General features: G+C 44.6%; 3 protein-coding genes across 12 annotated transcripts; 2 read left to right on the top strand and 1 right to left on the bottom strand.

Moving 5' to 3' along the window:
- The first annotated feature begins 425 nt into the window (after nucleotides 1-425).
- LOC311109654 (emopamil-binding protein-like) lies at nucleotides 426-4754 on the top strand. The gene is made up of 4 exons (XM_084152609.1): nucleotides 426-775; nucleotides 878-947; nucleotides 1464-1602; nucleotides 2028-4754. The coding sequence occupies exons 1-4, from the start codon at nucleotides 587-589 to the stop codon at nucleotides 2263-2265; spliced, it is 636 nt and encodes a 211-aa protein (XP_084008735.1). The 5' UTR covers nucleotides 426-586; the 3' UTR covers nucleotides 2266-4754.
- Nucleotides 4755-4888: 134 nt separating this feature from the next.
- On the bottom strand, nucleotides 4889-11367 carry LOC311109781 (ADP-ribosylation factor-like protein 11). The gene is made up of 2 exons (XM_084152779.1): nucleotides 10913-11367; nucleotides 4889-5265 (listed from the first exon to the last, which is right to left on the bottom strand). Exons 1-2 carry the CDS (start codon nucleotides 11137-11139, stop codon nucleotides 4959-4961), a joined length of 534 nt encoding a protein of 177 aa, XP_084008905.1. The 5' UTR covers nucleotides 11140-11367; the 3' UTR covers nucleotides 4889-4958.
- A 172-nt stretch (nucleotides 11368-11539) lies between these two features.
- LOC311109779 (RCC1 and BTB domain-containing protein 1) lies at nucleotides 11540-20168 on the top strand. 10 transcript variants are annotated; one of them, XM_084152767.1, is made up of 14 exons: nucleotides 11853-11915; nucleotides 12001-12033; nucleotides 12797-13046; nucleotides 13222-13372; nucleotides 13530-13696; nucleotides 14373-14531; nucleotides 14673-14780; nucleotides 14943-15085; nucleotides 17119-17196; nucleotides 17337-17530; nucleotides 17716-17842; nucleotides 18016-18167; nucleotides 18299-18429; nucleotides 18884-20168. In XM_084152767.1, exons 2-14 carry the CDS (start codon nucleotides 12014-12016, stop codon nucleotides 19022-19024), a joined length of 1821 nt encoding a protein of 606 aa, XP_084008893.1. In that variant the 5' UTR covers nucleotides 11853-11915; nucleotides 12001-12013; the 3' UTR covers nucleotides 19025-20168. The 10 variants fall into 10 exon arrangements, with proteins under 10 accessions (XP_084008898.1, XP_084008901.1, XP_084008902.1 ...); XM_084152769.1 differs by having other exon boundaries at nucleotides 17340-17530; XM_084152772.1 differs by lacking the exon at nucleotides 12001-12033 and having other exon boundaries at nucleotides 11540-11947.
- Nucleotides 20169-20208: the final 40 nt, after the last annotated feature.

The raw sequence follows: 20208 nt of genomic DNA on the forward strand, positions 1-20208 counted from the left end.
GTTTCAAATGTCTCCGGAAGGTGGTGAGTGACTCCGCTGTGGGGTGGGGGGTGGGGGGGGGGGGGTAGAAGGATTACTTTATCCTATCCCAGGTATTCCTTAAAGAGGTGGGGTTTCAAATGTCTCCGGAAGGTGGTGAGCGACTCCGCTGTGTGTGTGTGGGGGGGGGGGGGGGTAGAAGGATTACTTTATCCTATCCCAGGTATTCCTTAAAGAGGTGGGGTTTCAAATGTCTCCGGAAGGTGGTGAGCGACTCCGCTGTGTGTGTGTGGGGGGGGGGGGGGGGTAGAAGGATTACTTTATCCTATCCCAGGTAACTTGGTGGGACTTCCCACTTCATTGAATGATCCCACCTGGTGACCCTGTTAGCGTCATGTCCAACCGGGTCATCAGGACAGATCAACCAATCATGAAGAAGAAAATGTACTACTTCAAAACTGAGTTTGCATCAATGGCGCTGCCCATGCTGTCAGACGCTATAATGGCACCGATACAAAGATGAGTCCTCTATCTATCTCTATGGAAAAGACAGTAGTAGCAAGTTCCAAGTGTACTTTTCATGGTTTGAGCCGAGTTTTCTGTAAAAATGGAATCGGCGGCAGTTAAAGAAGCACCATCTCTCTTTACTCCGGTGACGGTTTATTCTCTGCTGGCCTGCGCCGCTCAATTCGCCGTGGGCTATATCCTCGCGCAGATATGGGGAAGAAAATGCTCTGGAACTGATAGATGGGTGCTCGTGTGGCTTTTCTACGATGCGATTGTTCACATTACCTTGGTGAGTGTGTTATGTGAGTGAATGAGAAGGCGTTGTCAATATAGGGAGAGTTCATTGGCAGCGCTTTTGTTATTTGACTCTTTCCACTGTTTGTTCTTACAGGAAGGACCCTTTGTTTACATGTCACTTGTTGGAACCGTGGCAACTTCAGACAATATTTTTGCTGAACTTTGTAAGTAGGCTTCATTGACTGTGCAATGTAAAAAAATTATGAATGAAACAAACATTTATAGTACTGTGTATTTATCTTTTATGCATTTTAGTTTTCTCATGCAAAATATAAATTAAAGAAACAACGGTGCGTGTGTTTGAGATTTGCTTTGGAGCCTGGTTGCGGGGAGACATCTAGTGGACATAGTATTGAAATGCTCATGTTAAACTGAATAGAATACAGTAATGTAAAATCAATCACTGTGTTAGTGCTGGAGTAGAACAAACATGTGCACCCACTGGCCCTGGGGTCCCCCAGGAATCTATTAAGACACTGCTCTAACTGTGGTCCTCTGTAGCTCAGCTGGTAGAGCACGGTGCTTGTAACGCCAAGGTAGTGGGTTCGATCCCCGGGACCACCCATACACAAAAAAAAAAAAAAATGTATGCACGCATGACTGTAAGTCGCTTTGGATAAAAGCGTCTGCTAAATGGCATATTATTATATTATTATTATAACCTGTTCCTGTGTGTCTAGGGAAGGAGTATGGAAAGGCAGATGAGCGCTGGCTCCACTCTGACCCCACCATAGTCTCCCTGGAGCTGCTGACGGTGGTCCTGGACGGCATCCTGGCGCTGGTGCTCGTCTACGCCATCGTCAAGGACAAACACTACAGGTAGGAACACTGGTACTAAATATGCTTCATTGTCAGGCTTTTCTTATGCTTTATGCCATTCGTCTCCATATTTGTACCAGAGAGCATTCTATAACTATTGGTACCATTTAACAATATCTTTCTTATAGAGAGCACTAATTATCTAATACAGAATTTACTCATTACACAAACAAGTGTTTACATACCATTAGCAAGTCAAAATTTACATTTATAGCATCTGTCTTCAGAATGTGATGTGTTGAATGATCTATTACCATGTACAAGGAAAATATAGCCTGGGTGCAAGTTGGTGTTCAGCCTAAGTAAACTTGTCATTGTTTGTTTGAATCTCAACGGTCAACAAGTGTTTTTAGCTTGTCTTGTTGACAGTTGTTGCACAGTCTGGCCCCCCGGGTGACTAGTTCTCCATGTCTGTTTGTTTTCAGGCACTTTGTCCAGATCACGTTGTGTGTGTGTGAGTTGTACGGAGGCTGGATGACATTCTGTCCAGACTGGCTGGTAGGCAGCCCCAACCTCAACACAGACAACTGGCTCTACTTATGGATCTACCTGGTCTTCTTCAATGGGGTGTGGGTGGTGGTGCCTGGACTGCTGCTGTGGCAATCATGGCTGTCACTCAAACGACTTCACCCCTCCTACCAAGCCCCAAAGAAGCTGGACTAGACCATGTAGCTTCACCTTTTTCATTCCATTTCAGAGCGGATGATTTCGTTTGAAAGTTCTCTAGATGTTTTTGGACCTATTTGTGTGCTTAAAACTGGTCCGAATGGATCTGTCGATGGACTAACCATGAAAAGATGTGAAACTGAGGAGACACATTGGCCAACAAAACCCTGTCTGCATCTGTTTCTCCACCTGCAGGGTATGCCTTGTGTACATGTAGCCTAGCGTCATGTGTTATGTTGGTAAATAGGAGGGGAAACGGCAGCATAGGGGAAATGTCAACATTGAGGCCTCACCTCGGTGTCATTTGTCAAATGTATTACGTAATGCATAATATCAAATGACTCAACCTTATTCTACATACTTTTGCATGTACATAATAGGCATTAGCACGCCCACTACACAGAAAAGCCTGGCTACGCACAAATAATGTATGCCATTTAGCAGACAGACATTTACATTAGGTTTAGCATGTTTTATTAGTTGATATGTTATCATTAGTGTAAAAAAAAAAGGTTATGTATCTGCAACACAAACATATTAGTTTCCCTTGCTATCTTTCTCCAGTCTCCCTTAGGAGCAGGCACATTTAACTGCTGTGATTTACAAGTGTTAAATCTCAACCATGTTGATGGCACAATCAAAATGCCCAAATATGGATCCGGCGCTTAGTTCAGTCCATAATTGGATTGAAAATCATGGCTCTTCCACAATCATTGGTCCATTATAATCTGCATGGCAAATTACACCCTATTCCCTTTATAGTGCATGACTTCTGAGGTACTTTTCATATTGCTCTAGTTGAAAGTAGTGCACTCATATATACATACTACCGGTCACTAGTTTTAGAACACCTACTCATTCAAGGGTTTCTTTATTTTGACTATTTTCTACATTGTAGAATAATAGTGAAGACATCAAAACTATGAAATAACACATGGAATCATGTAGTAACCAACAAAGTGTTAAACAAATCAAAAAATATTTTATATTTGAGATTCTTCAAATAGCCACCCTTTGCCTTGATGACAGCTTTGCACACACTTGGAATTCTCTCAACCAGCTTCACCTGGAATGCTTTTCCAACAGTCTTGAAGGAGTTCCCACATATGCTGAGCACTTGTTGGCTGCTTTTCCTTCATTCCGCTGTCCAACTCATCCCAAACCATCTCAATTTGGTTGAGGTCGGGGGATTGTGGAGGCCAAAAGTTGACACTACCGGTCAAAAGTTTTAGAACACCTACTTATTCCAGGGTTTTTCTTTATTTGTACTATTTTCTACATTGTAGAATAATAGTGAAGACCTCAAAACTATGAAATAACACATGGAATCATGTACTAACCAAAAAAGTGTTCTCTGCTTGCCTATTGTCCTGTAGCCCATCCCAGCCTTGTGCAGGTCTACAATTGTATCCCTGAGGTCCTTACACAGCTCTCTGGTCTTGGCCATTGTGGAGAGGTTGGAGTCTGTTTGAGTGTGTGGACAGGTGTCTTTTATACAGGTAACGAGTTCAAACAGGTGCAGTTAATACAGGTAATGAGTGGAGAACAGGAGGGCTTCTTAAAGAAAAACGAACAGGTCTGTGAGAGCCGGATTTCTTCCTGGTTGGTAGGTGATCAAATACTTATGTCATGCAATAAAATGCTAATTAATTACTTAAAAATCATACAATGTGATTTTCTGGATTTTTGTTTTAGATTCCGTCTCTCACAGTTGAAGTGTACCTATGATAAAAATTACAGACCTCTACATGCTTTGTAAGTAGGAAAACCTGCAAAATCGGCAGTGTATCAAATACTTGTTCTCCCCACTGTATGTGCTTTCTTGAGCAGGGGGACCTTGCGGGAGCTGCAGGATTTCAGTCCTTCACGGCGTAGTGAGTTACCAATTGTTTTCTTGGTGACTATGGTCCCAGCTGCCTTGAGATCATTGACAAGATCCTCCCGTGTAGTTCTGGGCTGATTCCTCACCGTTCTCATGATCATTGCAACTCCACGAGGTGAGATCTTGCATGGAGCCCCAGGCCGAGGGAGATTGACAGTTCTTTTGTGTTTCTTCCATTTGCGAATAATCACACCAACTGTTGTCACCTTCTCACCAAGCTGCTTGGCGATGGTTTTGTAGCCCATTCCAGCCTTGTGTAGGTCTACAATCTTGTCCCCGACATCCTTGGAGACCTCTTTGGTCTTGGCCATGGTGGAGAGTTTGGAATCTGATTGACTGATTGCTTCTGTGGACAGGTGTCTTTTATACAGGTAACAAGCTGAGATTAGGAGCACTCCCTTTAAGAGTGTGCTCCTAATCTCAGCTCGTTACCTGTATAAAAGACACCTGGGAGCCAGAAATCTTTCTGATTGAGAGGGGGTCAAATACTTATTTCCCTCATTAAAATGCAAATCAATTTATAACATTTTTGACATGCATTTTTCTGGATTTTGTTGTTGTTATTCTGTCTCTCACTGTTCAAATAAACATACCATTAAAATTATAGACTGATAATTTCTTTGTCAGTGGGCAAACGTACAAAATCAGCAGGGGATCAAATACTTTTTTCCCTCGCTGTGTGTGTGTGTGTGTGTGTGTGTGTGTGTGTGTATGTATATATATATATATATATATATATATATATCTCAGTATCTCCAACTTGTCAAGTGTCTCTCACACAGTGATATCTCCACTGATGTGTATCCTCTCAGCTCTTCTTGATGAGTTTGGCCACAGAGAGGAAGGCTTGCTGGAGCCCCATTCCCTTCAGGCCGCTGCATGCCTCGATCTCCCAGGCTCGTTCTTTGTAGCTGGGCAGTTCCAGCTGGTTGGACACCTCTCTGATGTTCATGGAGTTGGGGAGGTCCTTCTTGTTAGCCAGCACCATCAGAGGTATTCCCTTCATGTTGTCGTCTGACAGGACCTTCTTCAGAGCCTTCTGAGCTTCCCCTATACGGGCCCGGTCACTACTGTCCACCACGAACACCATGGCCTTACAGCCCTCCAGGTAGTACCTGACAATTATAGAAATAGGGTAGTGTCTAGCTAATGATATGGCAATTTTAGCAAGTCATTTTAGTTTAGGATAAAAGGTTATTGTATTCCAGTATTCTACCAACCTGGTCCAGAGACCGGAGCCAGAATGTGCATTTATTTGTTCTAGACTTGAACTATCACACCTGATTCAACTACACTGAACAAAATATAAACGCAGGGCCTCCCGAGTGGCGCAGCGGTCACTACAGACCCGGGTTCGATCCCAGGCTGTGTCACGACCAGGAGTCCCATAGGGCGGCGCACAATTGGCCCAGCGTCGTCCGGGTTAGGGGAGGGTTTGGCCGGGGCTTTACTTGGCTCATCGCACTCTAGCGACTCCTTGTGGTGGGCCGGGCACCTGCAGGCTGACTTCGGTTGTCAGTTGAACAGTGTTTCCTCCGACATATTAGTGCAGCTGGCTTCCGGGTTAAGAGGGCGGATGTTAAGGAGTGCAATTTGGCGGGTCATGTTTCGGAGGACGCATTACTCGACCTTCGCCTCTGCCAAGCCTGTTAGGGAGTTGCAGCGATGAGACAAGATTGTAATTGAAATTGGGAGAAAAAGTGGATAAAATACAACAATTCATTATTTATATGCCTTGAGTCAAAGGTTTGGACACACCTACTCATTCCAAGGTTTTTCTTTATTTTTTACTATTTTCTACATTGTAGAATAATAGTGAAGACATCAAAACTATGAAATAACAAATATGGAATCATGTAGTAACCAAAAAAGTGTTAAACAAATCAAAAAATATGATTTGGCGTATCGCTGCAGCACCAGCGATACGCCAGATGGGATGGCGTATCGCTGCAGCACCCCCACACCATCACACTACCTCTTCCATGCTTCACGGTGGGAACCACACATGCGGAGATCATCCGTTAACCTACTCTGCGTCTCACAAAGACACGGTGGTTGGATCCAAAAATCTCAAATTTGGACTCATCAGACCAAAGGACAGATTTCCACCGATCTAATGTCCATTGCTCATGGTTCTTGGCCCAAGCCAGTCTCTTCTTCTTATTGGTGTACTTTAGTGGTTTCTTTGCAGAAATTTGACCATGAAGGCCTGATTCACGTCTCCTCTTTACAGTTGATGTTGAGATGTCTGTCTGTTGAACTCTGAAGCATTTATTTGGGCTGTAATTTCTAAGGCAGTTAACTCTAATGAACTTATCCTCTGCAGCAGAGCTAACTCTGGGTCTTCCTTTCCTGTGGCGGTCCTCATGAGAGCCAGTTTCATCATAGCTCTGATGGTTATTGCGACTGCACTTGAAGAAACTTTCAAAGTTCTTGAAATGTTCCAGATTGACTGACCATGTCTTAAAGTAATGATGGACTGTCGTTTCTCTTCTGTATACCACCCCTACCTTGTCACAACACAATTGATTGGCTCAAACTCATTAAGAAGGAAAGAAATTCCACAAATTAACTTTTAACGAGGCACACCTGTTAATTGAAATGCATTCCAGGTGACTACCTCATGAAGCTGGTTGAGAGAATGCCAAGAGTGTGCAAAGCTGTCATCAAGGCAAAGGGTGGCTACTTTGAAGATCTCAAATATAAAATATATTTAGACTTGTTTAACACTTTTTTGGTTACTACATGATTCCATATGTGTTATTTCATAGTTTTGATGTATTCACTATTATTCTACAATGTAGAAAATAGTAACAATAAAGAAAAACCCTGGAATGAGTAGGTGTCCAAAATTTTGATTGGTACTGTATATGCAGTGCCTTCGGAAAGTATTCAGACCCCTTGACTTTTCCCACATTGTTAGGTTACAGCCTTATTCTAAAATTGATTAAATTGTTTTTTCCCCTCATCAATCTACACAAAATACCCCATAATGACAAAGCAAAAACAGGTTAACAATTATTTGCTAATTTATTAAAAATAAAAACCGGAAATATCACATTTACATAAGTATTCAGACCCTTTACTCAGTACTTGGTTGGAGCACCTTTGGCAGTGATTACAGCCTTGAGTCTTCTTGGGTATGAAGCTACAAGTTTGGAACAGCTGTATTTGGGGAGTTTCTCCTATTCTTCTCTGCAGATCCTCTCAAGCTCTGTCAGGTTGGATGGGGAGCGTTGCTGCACAGCTATTTTCAGGTCTCTCCAAAGATCTTCGATCGGGTTCAAGTCCAGGCTCTGGCTGGGCCACTCAAGGACATTCAGAAACGTGTCCCGAAGCCACTCCTGCGTTGTCTTGGCTGTGTGCTTAGGGTCGCTGTCCTGTTGGAAGGTGAACCTTCGCCCCAGTCTGAGGTCCTGAGCGCTCTGGAGCAGGTTTTCATCAAGGATCTCTCTGTACTTTGCTCCGTTCATCTTTGCTTGGATCCTGACTAGTCTCCCAGTCCCTGCCGCTGAAAAACATCCCCACAGCATGATGCTGCCGCCACCATGCTTCACCGTAGGGATGGTGCCAGGTTTCCTCCAGACGTGACGCTTGGCATTCAGGCCAAAGAGTTCCATCTTGGTTTCATCAGACCAGAGAATCTTGTTTCTCATGGTCTTAGTCTTTAGGTGCCTTTTGGCAAACTCCAAGTGGGCTGTCATGTGCCTTTTACTGAGGAGTGGCTTCCGTCTGGTCCCTCTACCATAAAGGCCTGATTGGTGGAGTGCTGCAGAGATGGTTGTTCTTCTGGAAGGTTCTCCCATCTCCACAGAGGAACTCTGTCGAGTTCTTGGTCACCTCCCTGACCAAGGCCCTTCTCCCCCGCTTGCTCAGTTTGGCCTGGAGGCCAGCTCTAGTCTTGGTGGTTCCAAACTTCTTCCATTTAAGAATGATAGAGGCCACTGTGTTCTTGGGGACCTTCAATTCTGCAGACATTTGTTGGTACCCTTCCCCAGATCTGTGCCTCGACACAATCCTGTCTCGGAGCTCTACGGACAATTCCTTCGACCTCATGGCTTGGTTTTTGCTCTGACATGCACTGTCAACTGTGGGACCTTTTATATAGACAGGTGTGTGCCTTTCCAAATCATGTCCAATCAATTGAATTTACCACAGGTGGACTCCAATGAAGTTGTAGAAACATCTCAAGGATTGATCAATGGAAACAGGATGCACCTGAGCTCAATTTCGAGTCTCATAGCAAAGGGTCTGAATACTTACAGTGGGTATAGAAAGTCACCACCCCCTTTCAGAATGTTCACATTTTGTTGCCTTACAGCCTGAAATGAAAACACATAAAATCTGAATTTTTCTGGCTTTACTTACACACAGTAACCTACAATATTCAAGTAATTAAAACAGTAAAAGACCCTCTTTGGATAAGTGAACACCCCCCTGAGTTAATACTTGGTGGAACCACCTTTTGCTTGAATTACAGCCATGAGTCTCTTTTGAATACATCTCTACTAATAAAAAAAATAAAAAAATAAAAAAAATACTAACTTTGCACACCTAGATTGTGCAATATTTGCCCCTTCTTCCTTGCAGAATTCTTCAAGCTCAGTCAAATTGCATGGTGACCGCTCATGGACTGCACTCTTCAAGTCATTCCATAGATTCTCGATGGGATTTAGGTCAGGGCTCTGACTAGGCCACTCAAGGACATTCACCTTCTTGTCCTTCACCCACTGTATGGTTGCTTTGGCGATGTGCTTTGGGTCATTGTCATATTGAAACGTGAACCATCTTCCCATTTTCAACTTCCTGGCAGAGGGCTGCAGGTTCTCCTCAAGAATCTGTCGGTATTTTGCACTGTCCATTTTCCCTTCTATCCTGACAAGTGCTCCAGTCCCTGATTTAGAGGAACAATGCCACAACAGGATGCTACCACTGCCATGCTTTCCTGTAGGTGTGGTGTTCTTTGGGTGGAAAGATGTATTGGGTTTTCGCCAGACATTTCGTTTTGTGTTCAGGCCAAAAAGTTCAATTTCAGTCTCATCTGACCACAGCACCTTTTGCCACTTGGCCTCGGAATCTACAATGTGCTTTTTGGCAAAGCTCAAACAAGACTTGATGTAGCATTTTTTTGAGGAGTGTTTCTTTCTTGCCACCCTCCCATAGAGTCCAGATTTGTGGAGCGCTTGTGATATTGTGGTCACATGCACACATTGACCAGTCTTTGCCATAAAGGCCTGAAGCTCCTTTTAGAGTTGCCATTGGCTTCTTGGTAGCCTCTCTGATCTTGGTAGTCTCCTCCTTGCCCAGTCATCCAGTTTGGAGGGACAGCCTGATCTATGCAGGGTCTGGGTGGTGCCATACGCCTTCCACTTCTTAATAATGGTCTTAACTGTGCTCCGACGGATAGACAAAGCCTTTGAAATCTTTTTATATCCATCCCCTGACTTTCCACAACTTTATCTCGTAGATCTTTTGAAAGTACCTTTCCGCCTATAGTGGATTATTTGCTTTGAATTGCACTACTAAGCAGTGGAGTCCTCCTATGAATAACTGCTTTTATTCTGAACTAATCAAAGTCACTCCAATTGATCACAGATGGAAGGCAATTAGCTTGATTTGTGATCTGGAAGGTGGTTGGTTATATCTCAGCAAGATTGCAATTCTAACGGGGTTCACTTATGTGTTTTCATTTCAGGCTGTAAGGCAACAAAAGGTGAACATTTTGAAAGGGGGTGGTGACTTTCTATACCCACTGTATGTAAATAAGGTATTTGTTTATTTGTAATACATTAGCAAAAATTTCTACATCTGTTTTCGCTTTGTCATTATGGGGTATTGTATGTAGATTGCTGAGGACTTTTATTTATTTAATCAAGTTTAGAATAAGGCTGTAACGTAACAAAATGTGGAAAAGGTCAAGGGGTCTGAATACTTTCCAAAGCCACTGTATATATAAACACTATGTAAAGTGTTGGTCCCATGTTTCATGAGCTGAAATAAGATCCCAGAAATGTTCCATATGCACAAAAAGCTTATTTCTCTCAAATGTTGTGCACAAATTTGTTTCCATCCCTGTTAGTGAGCATTTATCTTTTGCCAAGATAATCCATCCAGCTGACAGGTGTGGCATATCAAGAAGCTGATTAAACAGCATGATCATTACACTGGTGCACCTTGTGCTGGGGACAAAAAAAGGCCACTTTAAAATGTGCAGTTTTGTCACACAATGCCACAAATGTCTCAGGTTTTGAGGGAGTGTGAAATTGTCATGCTGACTGTAGGAATGTCCACCAGAGCTTTTGCCAGATAATTAAATGTTCATTTCTCTATCATAAGCCACCTCCAACGTCGTTTTAGAGAATTTGTCAGTATGTCCAACCTGCCTCACAACCGCAAACCATGTGTTAGCACGCAAGCCCAGGACCTCCACATCCGGCTTCTTCACCTGCAGGATCATCTGAGACCACCCGGACAGCTGATAATGATAAAGCCCTTTTGTGGTGAAAAAATAATTCTGATTGGCTGGGCCTGATTTCCCAGGCCCACCCATGGCTGCGCCCCTGCCCAGTCATGTGAAATCCATAGATTAGGGCCTAATTGATTTACTGTAAATCAGTAAAATCGTTGAAATTGTTACGTTTTATATTTTTGTTCAGTATAATAAAGGGCTTATGATTAGTGGAATCAGATGTGTTCGTAGTACTGGGCTAAAACAGAAATAGAAGAGCACAGCACCAATAACACCACTGTCCGTTAACTCACTTCCAGTTGGCCATCATCTTCGCCTGTCCGCCCACATCCCACACAGTCAGGGCCGTCTTCTTGTTCAGATCCAGGGTCGCCACGTTGAAGCCCACGGTGGGGGAAGTATCCATCACCACCCCTGTCTGGAGCATGAAGAGCAAGGTGGACTTCCCAGATGAGTCCAGGCCCATCAGAACCACCGTGGGAGTCCTCTTGATGTCCCTCTTGGATAGAGCCAGCCCCATGACGGACACACCTGTCTAGGCAAAGCTGGCTCTGAGGTAAAGAGGAAGTACGGCAGTCCCACTTCTGCTCCTGAACAATGTTGGTTTGTTGGGTCTTCCTGTGTAGTCTCTGATTTGCATCAACAACAGGTGATATGTGCAGCCAGTGGCTTTTCTCGATTTAGATCATGTGTTTGTATTTTTGTCTGGGAGTAGACGTGAAAGCGCCAAGTGTGCTCACTTGCTGCCCTCCGGTGACTAGAGAGTAGACTCGCTCAAAGTGAATAGAACTGAGTTTGAGTTTCAGAACAGAACAGAAACATAGTGGTCACATGATAACCGGTTCTTTCACATTCTTCTTTTAGAGGCTGTACCAACAGGCTTTCTCAGTTCCTCTATATTCAAAATGCATCCTCCCTCATTGCGCAGATCTGGGATTTGATTGGGGAAAGCAGTGGGGTGTTATTAGCGCAAGGGGGGAAATAATGGTGTATGGTTTGTATTATTTGAATTGGGCCTATGGCTATTTAAAAACAAAAACAACAAAAAACACGAGTGCTGAAAACGGTTATATTCTTAATTCCCATTCCTTGCATAAGGAGTTGGCAAGAGAAAAACAAGACTGGCACCCAGGCTAGGCGCCTTCGTTCAGCCCATGACGTCAGCGTGGTTCCATCTGGACCAAAGATCTGGACTGGGGAACAAGCGGAAAACACTATCGCTAAACTCAAAACTGCTGCCTGGTACATTTGGCATCCTCACATCAGCGACGACAACCAAGTGACAGCTTTATTCTGGTAATCGTGCTTCCAAATCATATTTACTTGAGGTAGGTTTATTAATATTCTAGCGGTTAAATGTCTCTCTTGTTTCTCTCCTCAGTTTTCTTGATGATATGATGGAGCGATGCTTTAGGTACAGTAACGTTACAGCTTGCTAGCTAGCTATATTAGTCAGCGCTGAATCTAGCTAGGTGCTAGGCTAGCTTGCTTTGTATATAGCCAGCGAACGGTAAACAGCAAAGGGAGACTGCCACTGGTGCAGCCTTCAACGTAGTACATCGCTAGCTTGACCAGTGACTGTTAGGTGAGCGTTACCATGTCGCAAGCTAGTTTGCTACCTGGCAGAAGGTAAGCTAACTACTGTTAGCCAGCTAGGAGGCTAATGTATGTCGCATCTGTTGTGGCTGAGATTCAAGATTGTAATCCCAATGGGCAACAGAGTATCTGGCCAGAGATGCGTTGACTCTGCAATGCTAATTTAGTTAGCTATCTAGCTAGTCATCAAACTATTTAACCAACTGTATTAGACAGTTAAAAGATCTGGATGGGAACGTTTGCCAAAAAAGTAGCCATTACACCTCCATCTGCATGTTGTCTGTATGGCCCAAAACTATTTAAAACCATGTCGATATCATCATAAGCATCCAGAGATGGCATTATAAAGTCCTGTAGTCATGTCTAACTTACCTTTTGAGCAATTTATTTGGTTTTATTAACTTTTATTTTTTAATTTTTAGTCATTTAGCAGACGCTCTTATCCAGAGTGCATGCATTATTTAATTTATTTTTCATTTTCATTTATGAACACCATTGAAACCAGGGTGCCTCACCACTGAGGTTTAGACTAAGACGGAGTGTTTTGTACGTGTGTGTCTTTGATGGTTGTCTTGTAACAGTGTTAGCGGGGACAGTGGTGGCCTCACAGCCCCTGCTTCTCCCTCCCCTGCCCCTCCTGTGCCTCCCGCCCCCGTCCTCACCCCGACCCCCCCACCGCGGAGAGCCAGAGTGAGGTACCTAGCCATGGTGGACGTGGGGAAGTGGCCCCTCTTCACCCTGCTGGGAGCCCAGGAGGTCTCCAGCATCAGGCAGGCCTGCGTCTTCGGCAGCTCGGCCAACGAAGCCATCTACATCACCCACAACGATGAGGTGAGACTGGGGGTGTCTCGATTTGTATACAATTACTTTGTTTTTATGGAGTGCAGGACTCTCTGGAAAGCAGTGGAAATGGTTACTGAGTGGACTATCTTGATTAAATAATTAAATGTAATGGCATCCTCTTCCTGTCTCCTCCCCTTCATCTTTGTCTCTGATCCCCCTGTAGGTGTTTGTGTTTGGGCTGAACTGCAGTAACTGTCTGGGGACAGGAGACAGTCAGAGCACCATGGTCCCTAAGAAACTAGACTTCCTCCAAGGCAAGAAGGTGGTCAGTCTCAGCTATGGCAGTGGACCACACGTCTTACTGGCCACAGAAGGTATGCTGCCCACCAGCCTTACCTTTTTTACCCACCACCAAATGGCAACGTTGCCACGTTACGAGAACTGTACCAAACTCTACCAAAAGCATGTATAATTGTCATAGTGCAGCATACTTAAATAGCTCTGTGTTAATTTGGTGCGTTTGTCTCTCAGGGGGAGAGTTGTTTGCCTGGGGGCACAATGGATACAGCCAGCTGGGCAACGGGACCACCAACCAGGGGGTGTCGCCCATCCTGGTATCAACCAACCTGCAGAACAAGAAAATAACACAAGTGGCCTGTGGGTCCCATCACTCTCTGGCCCTGACACACGATGGAGAGGTGAGGGGATAGAAGGGGAAATGTACTTGTTTAAATCCTTTTACATGCACTTGTAACCCTGAACCCAAATAAGCCTGTTTCAAGATATCAGTGACTTAATGCTCCTGCTAGGTACATCATGTTCAAGAGAATAAAAACTCTGTTCATGAACATGATTGGAGTATTGGTTGAGGTCATGTGTAACCTGTCAGTGTGTGGAATGGACTATGGAACCCTGTAAGGTTCAAGTTTTCTAACCAGGGCTGATCAGTGGTCACTTGTCTTGGCTGTCTGTCTCTTTAATTGGTTTATGTTTATCCCAGCAGCAGGTTAGGAAGGTATTATCTCTGTTCACTGTGTCCAGGCTGGCTGCATATACCCCAGGCCCACTGGCCTGGTCTCACACACGATTGAAGAGTTGATGTGGAAATGACTGCTGATTTCCAATAGTATCTATTTAGGGCTATCTTGGATGTGTTGAAATATACATTACTCAGCACTGTAAAGGGATAGCTACAACATTACCTAATATGATGGTTACCTAGGATCACTGGTCACTAGGTGTGATTGGGTGTACAGGGTTGACAGTCGGTGTGTGTGTACAGGGTTGACAGTATGTGTGTGTGTATACAGGCTTGACAGTGGGACTGTGTGTGTACAGGGTTGACAATGGTGTATATATGATTGTATCCGCTAGGTGTTTGCGTGGGGTTACAACAACTGTGGCCAGGTGGGTTCAGGCGCCACAGCCAACCAGCCAACCCCCCGCAGGGTGTCCAACTGCCTGCAGGGTAAAGTGGTGATGGGCATCGCCTGTGGACAGACCTCCTCCATGGCCGTGCTCGACAATGGGGAGGTGAGAGACTAAGCCTATGGGAAGGATAGGTTTATACAGGATAGTTCCCTCCGGTCCAGTAAAAGTCAAAGCAAAATGTTATATAGCACCATATACATAAAGGAAGATCTTGCTGACTACCGTGGCCTGTGTGTGTTGCAGGTGTTTGGCTGGGGCTACAACGGGAATGGCCAGCTGGGAGTGGGCAACAACGGTAACCAGCTGACCCCCTGTCGCCTGGCAGCCCTCCAGGGTCTCTGTGTACTACAGGTAAGACTGGACAGTAGTGGACACTATCACCACCTGTATGTCTCTGTCTGAATCGTCTACTCATGTCTACTTCAACTCAAACTAATACAAAACAGAATTGAGCCCTGACCATTGTTGCTGTCCACTCCCACTGTGTAAAACCCTTATGGCCTCGTCTTCCAGATAGCGTCAGGCTATGCCCACTCCCTGGCTCTAACAGACGAGGGCCTGCTGTATGCCTGGGGGGCTAACACCTACGGACAGCTGGGGACTGGCAACAAGAGCAACCAGCTCAGTCCTGTACACATCATGGCTGAGAAGGAGAGGTAAGGGAGAGTACACATACACAGGATTGAGATGTAGCTCTGGTGGCTGCTACCGCCCCCCAGAAATCACCCGTTGGTACTGTCATCTTTCAGAGACCCATGGTTAGTTCTCTCTTCTCTTTGTCTTCTCTGTTGTATTCCATCCAGTGTGGGTCCATACGGTAACACTGCATAGGTCCATATATTGGCTCACACACCAGATCTGGAATAATCTGTCTCTGAGTTGACATTGTCCCTGTCACAATGAAACAAAACTAGAATGGAGTATGGAGGGGAGAGAGAGAGAGGGCCATTATGTTGTGGGCTGGGGTACAAATGGGTTTGACACTTGACAAGTATGAACTTTTCACTGAAAACATGGAAATGAGTTATTGGGATTTAATTCTGAATAGATCTTTGCCATGTTCATTTTTTATCTCTGAACGTTGTGTAACATGTCATAACACTCTTGAATGAGCCTCAGGTTGGCCTTGAGATAAAGCTACAAGACAGATGTCACAACAAAACCAGCAACCTTCTGTGTCCATGGAATGCGGTCCATGGCTAGACGGGATACAGTTTATGTCAAATTGACGTCAAATGTTTTTTTGCATTTTAGCTAACCCTTAACCTAATTATCCTAACCTGCTACGTTAATTATCCTAACCTGATGGATAAGTTATCCTAACTTGCTACGAAAAGTCAATTCTGACATAAGCTACACAACATGACCGAAAGTATGTGGACACCTGCTCATCGAACATCTCATTCCAAAATCATGGGCGTTAATATGGAGTTGGTCCTCCCTTTGCTGCTATAACAGCCGCCACTCTTCTGGGAAGGCTTTCCACTAGAAGAAAGGAATATTGCTGCAGGGACTTGTTTCCATTCAGCCACAAGAGCATTAGTGAGGTCGGGCACAGATGTTGGGCAATTAGGCCTGGCTCGCAGTAGGCGTTCCAATTCATCCCAAAGGTGTTCAATGGGGTTGACGTCAGGGCTCTGTGCAGGCCGGTCAAGTTCTTCCACACCGATCTCGACAAACCATTTATGTATGGAACTCACTTAGTGCACGGGGGCATTGTCATGCTGAAACAGGAAAGGGCCTTCCCCAAACTGTTGCCACAAAGTTGGAAGCACAGAATCGTCTAGAATGTAATTGTATGCTGTAGAGTTAAGATTTCCCTTCACTGGAACTAAGGAGCCTAGCCCGAACCATGAAAAACAACCCCAGACCATTATTCCTCCTCCACCAAAACTTTACAGTTGGCACTATGCATTGGGGCAGGTAGAGCGTTCTCCTGGCATCTGTCAAACCCAGATTCGTCCATCTGACTGCCAGATGGAAAGCGTGATTCATCACTCCAGAGAACGCATTTCCACTGCTCCAGAGTCCAATGGCGCTGAGCTTACACCACTCCAGCTGACGCTAGGCATTGTGCATGGTGATCTTAGGTTTGTGTGCGGCTGCTCGGCCATGGAAACCCATTTCATGAAGCTCCCAAAGAACAGTTATTATGCTGACGTTGCTTCCAGAGGCAGTTTGGAACTCGGTAGTGTGTTGCAAGCGAGGACAGATTATTTTTATGAGCTACGCGCTTCAGCACTCGGCGGTCCTGTTCTGTGAGCTTGTGTGGCCTACCACTTCGCGGCTGAGCCATTGTTGCTCCGAGACGTTTCCACTTCACAATAACAGCACTTACAGTTGATTGGGGCAGCTCTAGCAGGGCAGAAATTTGACAAACTGACTTGTTGGAAAGGTGGCATCCTATGATGGTGCCATGTTGAAAGTCACTGAGCTCTTCAGTAAGGCCATTCTACTGCCAATGTTTGTCTGGGGAGATTGCATGGCTGTGTGCTCGATTTTATACACCTGTCAGCAACGGGTGTGGCTGAAATAGCCGAATCCACTAATTTGAAGGGTTGTCCACATACTTTTCTGTATATATATAGTGTATATCCCATCTAGTTAAACTCATGGAACACCAGCGATGTCAGCAGTGTCCTGTCATTCTCCCTTCTCTTTTTGTGTGTTTCCTGTCTTCGTCTTAAAGGGGAGAGGGAGAGAGGCCCGCCGTAGGCAGCAAAAGGACAAGGGAAAACACTGAAGAGGCGTGGCACAGAGAGACAGAGTAGGGAGATGTGTGAAGAAACACAATGCACTTAAGAATTACAGAACTTCTTATAGTGGTCAAAAGACACAGGAGAGTACCGTTACCTGGTGGACTGTGTATGTATGTTAGTCTGTAACACACTCCTCCCCCTCCCCCAGCAGGATAGTGGAGATCGCGGCGTGCCACTCCACACACACGTCTGCCTGTAAGACCCAGAGCGGCCAGGTGTACATGTGGGGCCAGTGTAGGGGTCAGTCAATCGTGCTGCCACACCTCACACACTTCTCAAGCACTGACGACGTCTTCGGCTGTTTCGCTACGCCCTCTGTCATGTGGAGGCTACTCTCCATGGGTGAGTTCATTTCATCAATTATTACATGTTATTTAAAGGTGCAGTATGTAACTTGGTTGTAATGAAATGTTTTTTTTTTTTTCTTCTGACCTCTAAGTAGAAGGTCCCCTTAACCAATGATCTAGGATAACCCTTTCACAGACACACACCATGATTCCCAGCTAAGGCATTGTGTTCTGTCATAGAGCATGATGACTTCCTGACTGTGGCCCAGTCTCTGAGGAAAGAGTTTGACAGCCCGGAGACGTCCGATCTCAAGTTCAGCGTGGATGGGAAATACATCCACGTACACAAGGCCGTGCTCAAGATCCGGTGTGTGGATTTGAGTAAAACATATATGTTTATACTTCTGAAGCAATCACACACATTTTCTTCAGAAAATATACCTTTTCTAGTTTTAGCCTTTCCAATAGGTTTTACTGGCTATAGACATAACTTGACATAACACGACATAACCTAACAATGTCCATAATTTTTTCTGTCAGGTGTGAACACTTCCGCTCCATGTTCCAGTCCCACTGGACTGAGGACATGAAGGAGGTGATCGAGATCGACCAGTTCTCCTACCCAGTCTACCGCTCCTTCCTGGAGTTCCTCTACACTGACAACGTAGACCTGCCCCCAGAGGACGCCATCGGTGAGTTGGACTGAAGCAGGAATCCTGTTTAGGATTCATACAGGGCCCCAGACTCAAAACAAATGACTTTATTGAGTTAAGGTCCATCCATAGGAATGCTGCTGTGTGTGGACTAACTCTGTCTGTTTCAGGCCTGTTGGACCTGGCCACATCCTACTGTGAGAACCGTCTGAAGCGCCTGTGTCAACACATCATCAAGAGAGGCATCACCGTGGAGAACGCCTTCTCTCTGCTCTCTGCCGCCGTGCGATACGACGCTGAGGTGAAACAGACACTGTGACAGAGCGTCACTACTAAGGGTTAATAGCTCAGATGCTTACTGGTTACCACAAGCTTCTTCAGGCTGCCTCATATAAGACACATTAGCCGTGTCATTATGGGCATATTAGTCAGATGACCTCAAATACCATCTTATACCTATTTAGATACTGTATACCAGGGGTAGGCAACTAGATTCAGCCGCAGGCCGATTTATAATGCGTTGTGGATGGTTGGGGGGCCGGAACATAATTATAATAAGTTGTACTCTGCAAATTGACCACATCTAAGGCCAAAAATTGATTTTATTTTAAAAAACATTATCATTTAATATCTTGATTACCTTATGCTAAACTATTTTTTTGCTGAATTCCTGGTGACTTTACAGTCTTTTCTGACCCCTGCTGTATACTGGACCTGTGTTCATACTGTAACTGGATGTGATCGCTTCCCTGTAGGACCTGGAGGAGTTCTGCTTCAAGTTCTGTGTGAACCACCTGACCGAGGTGACCCAGACTGCAGCCTTCTGGCAAATCGATGGCAACATGCTCAAAGAGTTCATCTGCAGAGCCAGCCGCTGTGGGGCCTTCAAGAACTGACTGACCACTGAGCAGCCCCGAAGGAAGGACGAGGAAAGGGCGAGCGTGAACTGCTTTGGCTTGACACCATTTGGCCATGGTAGAAAGGACAAAGAAAGAAGTGGTATGAACATGGAAACGGCTAGCTTGAACCGGGTCTCTAAATTGCCATATTATTAATCCTTTGAGAAGACGTCTGGCGTGGTCATCTGGTGGCTATGGCCCACCTCCAGTTACACAGCCAAAGAAGCCAAATCCAGTCCCTGCCTATGCGCCTAATATTCCACATAGACAGGTGGCGCTGTGGGGAGGAGAGGAAGTTCCTCTGCCAGTCAAAACAGTGACATCAGAGGTCATTGTCTGTCACTGCATGTTTACAAACCTGCTAAATGGCATCAGACTGCTCAGTTAGCACCAGTTTAATTGGAGGACCATTGATCTAGCTTAAGATGGACACTGTTACATTCCTGACAATGTCTGGTGACGGCTAATGCACCGATGCAGGCGATGGCAGTCAACCCCCCCCCCCCCCCCCTGATTTGCATACTTTTTTTGTTGCATTAAAGTTGTGTACTTTGCTCTACTGTTGAAGGGTTGGAAGTGGCATGCCAGAAATATATTTTACAGGGTTGGTGGTTCAGAGCCTGTGGATGTTTTGAGGAAATGACAGTTTTAATATGAATAATAATATGCTGTGGACTGACAGTCATTTATTAATTCAGGCACTTTAATTCTAGACTTGAGATGAACATGGTGATGTAATGCAACACTGAGCAGGAACTTGGTTTTCAACTCATCAGTTCTTTTACCAGACAGACAACAAAACATTTGGACCATATAACATTTGTTACTGTCAACTTTTTTATTGTTACAAAAAAATGAGGTATTATCTCAATTTTGTAATATTACTTATAGCATTCCTTTGGTTAAGATTTACCCCCCCAGTGTTTCTACTGAAATTTGAATTCAATGCATTGTATTCTTCTATTTTTTAAAAGTTGCTTATGTTTATTTTGCAATTACATTTATTTAGAAATATTGACAATTGTTTAGGATGGAAACAGTTGCTATTGGTGCCACAATTCTCAACATGTTTATCGACTTGCAAGTCATGAGAAGCAACCACTTTGAAATAAACGAAACTACATTCTTGTATACAATGTTGGATGATGCGTTAGAAATGACTTCATATATCCTTGTATTGT

Source organism: Coregonus lavaretus, assembly GCF_964263955.1.
Source record: "Coregonus lavaretus genome assembly, chromosome: 35".
Classification (NCBI taxonomy): domain Eukaryota; kingdom Metazoa; phylum Chordata; class Actinopteri; order Salmoniformes; family Salmonidae; genus Coregonus; species Coregonus lavaretus.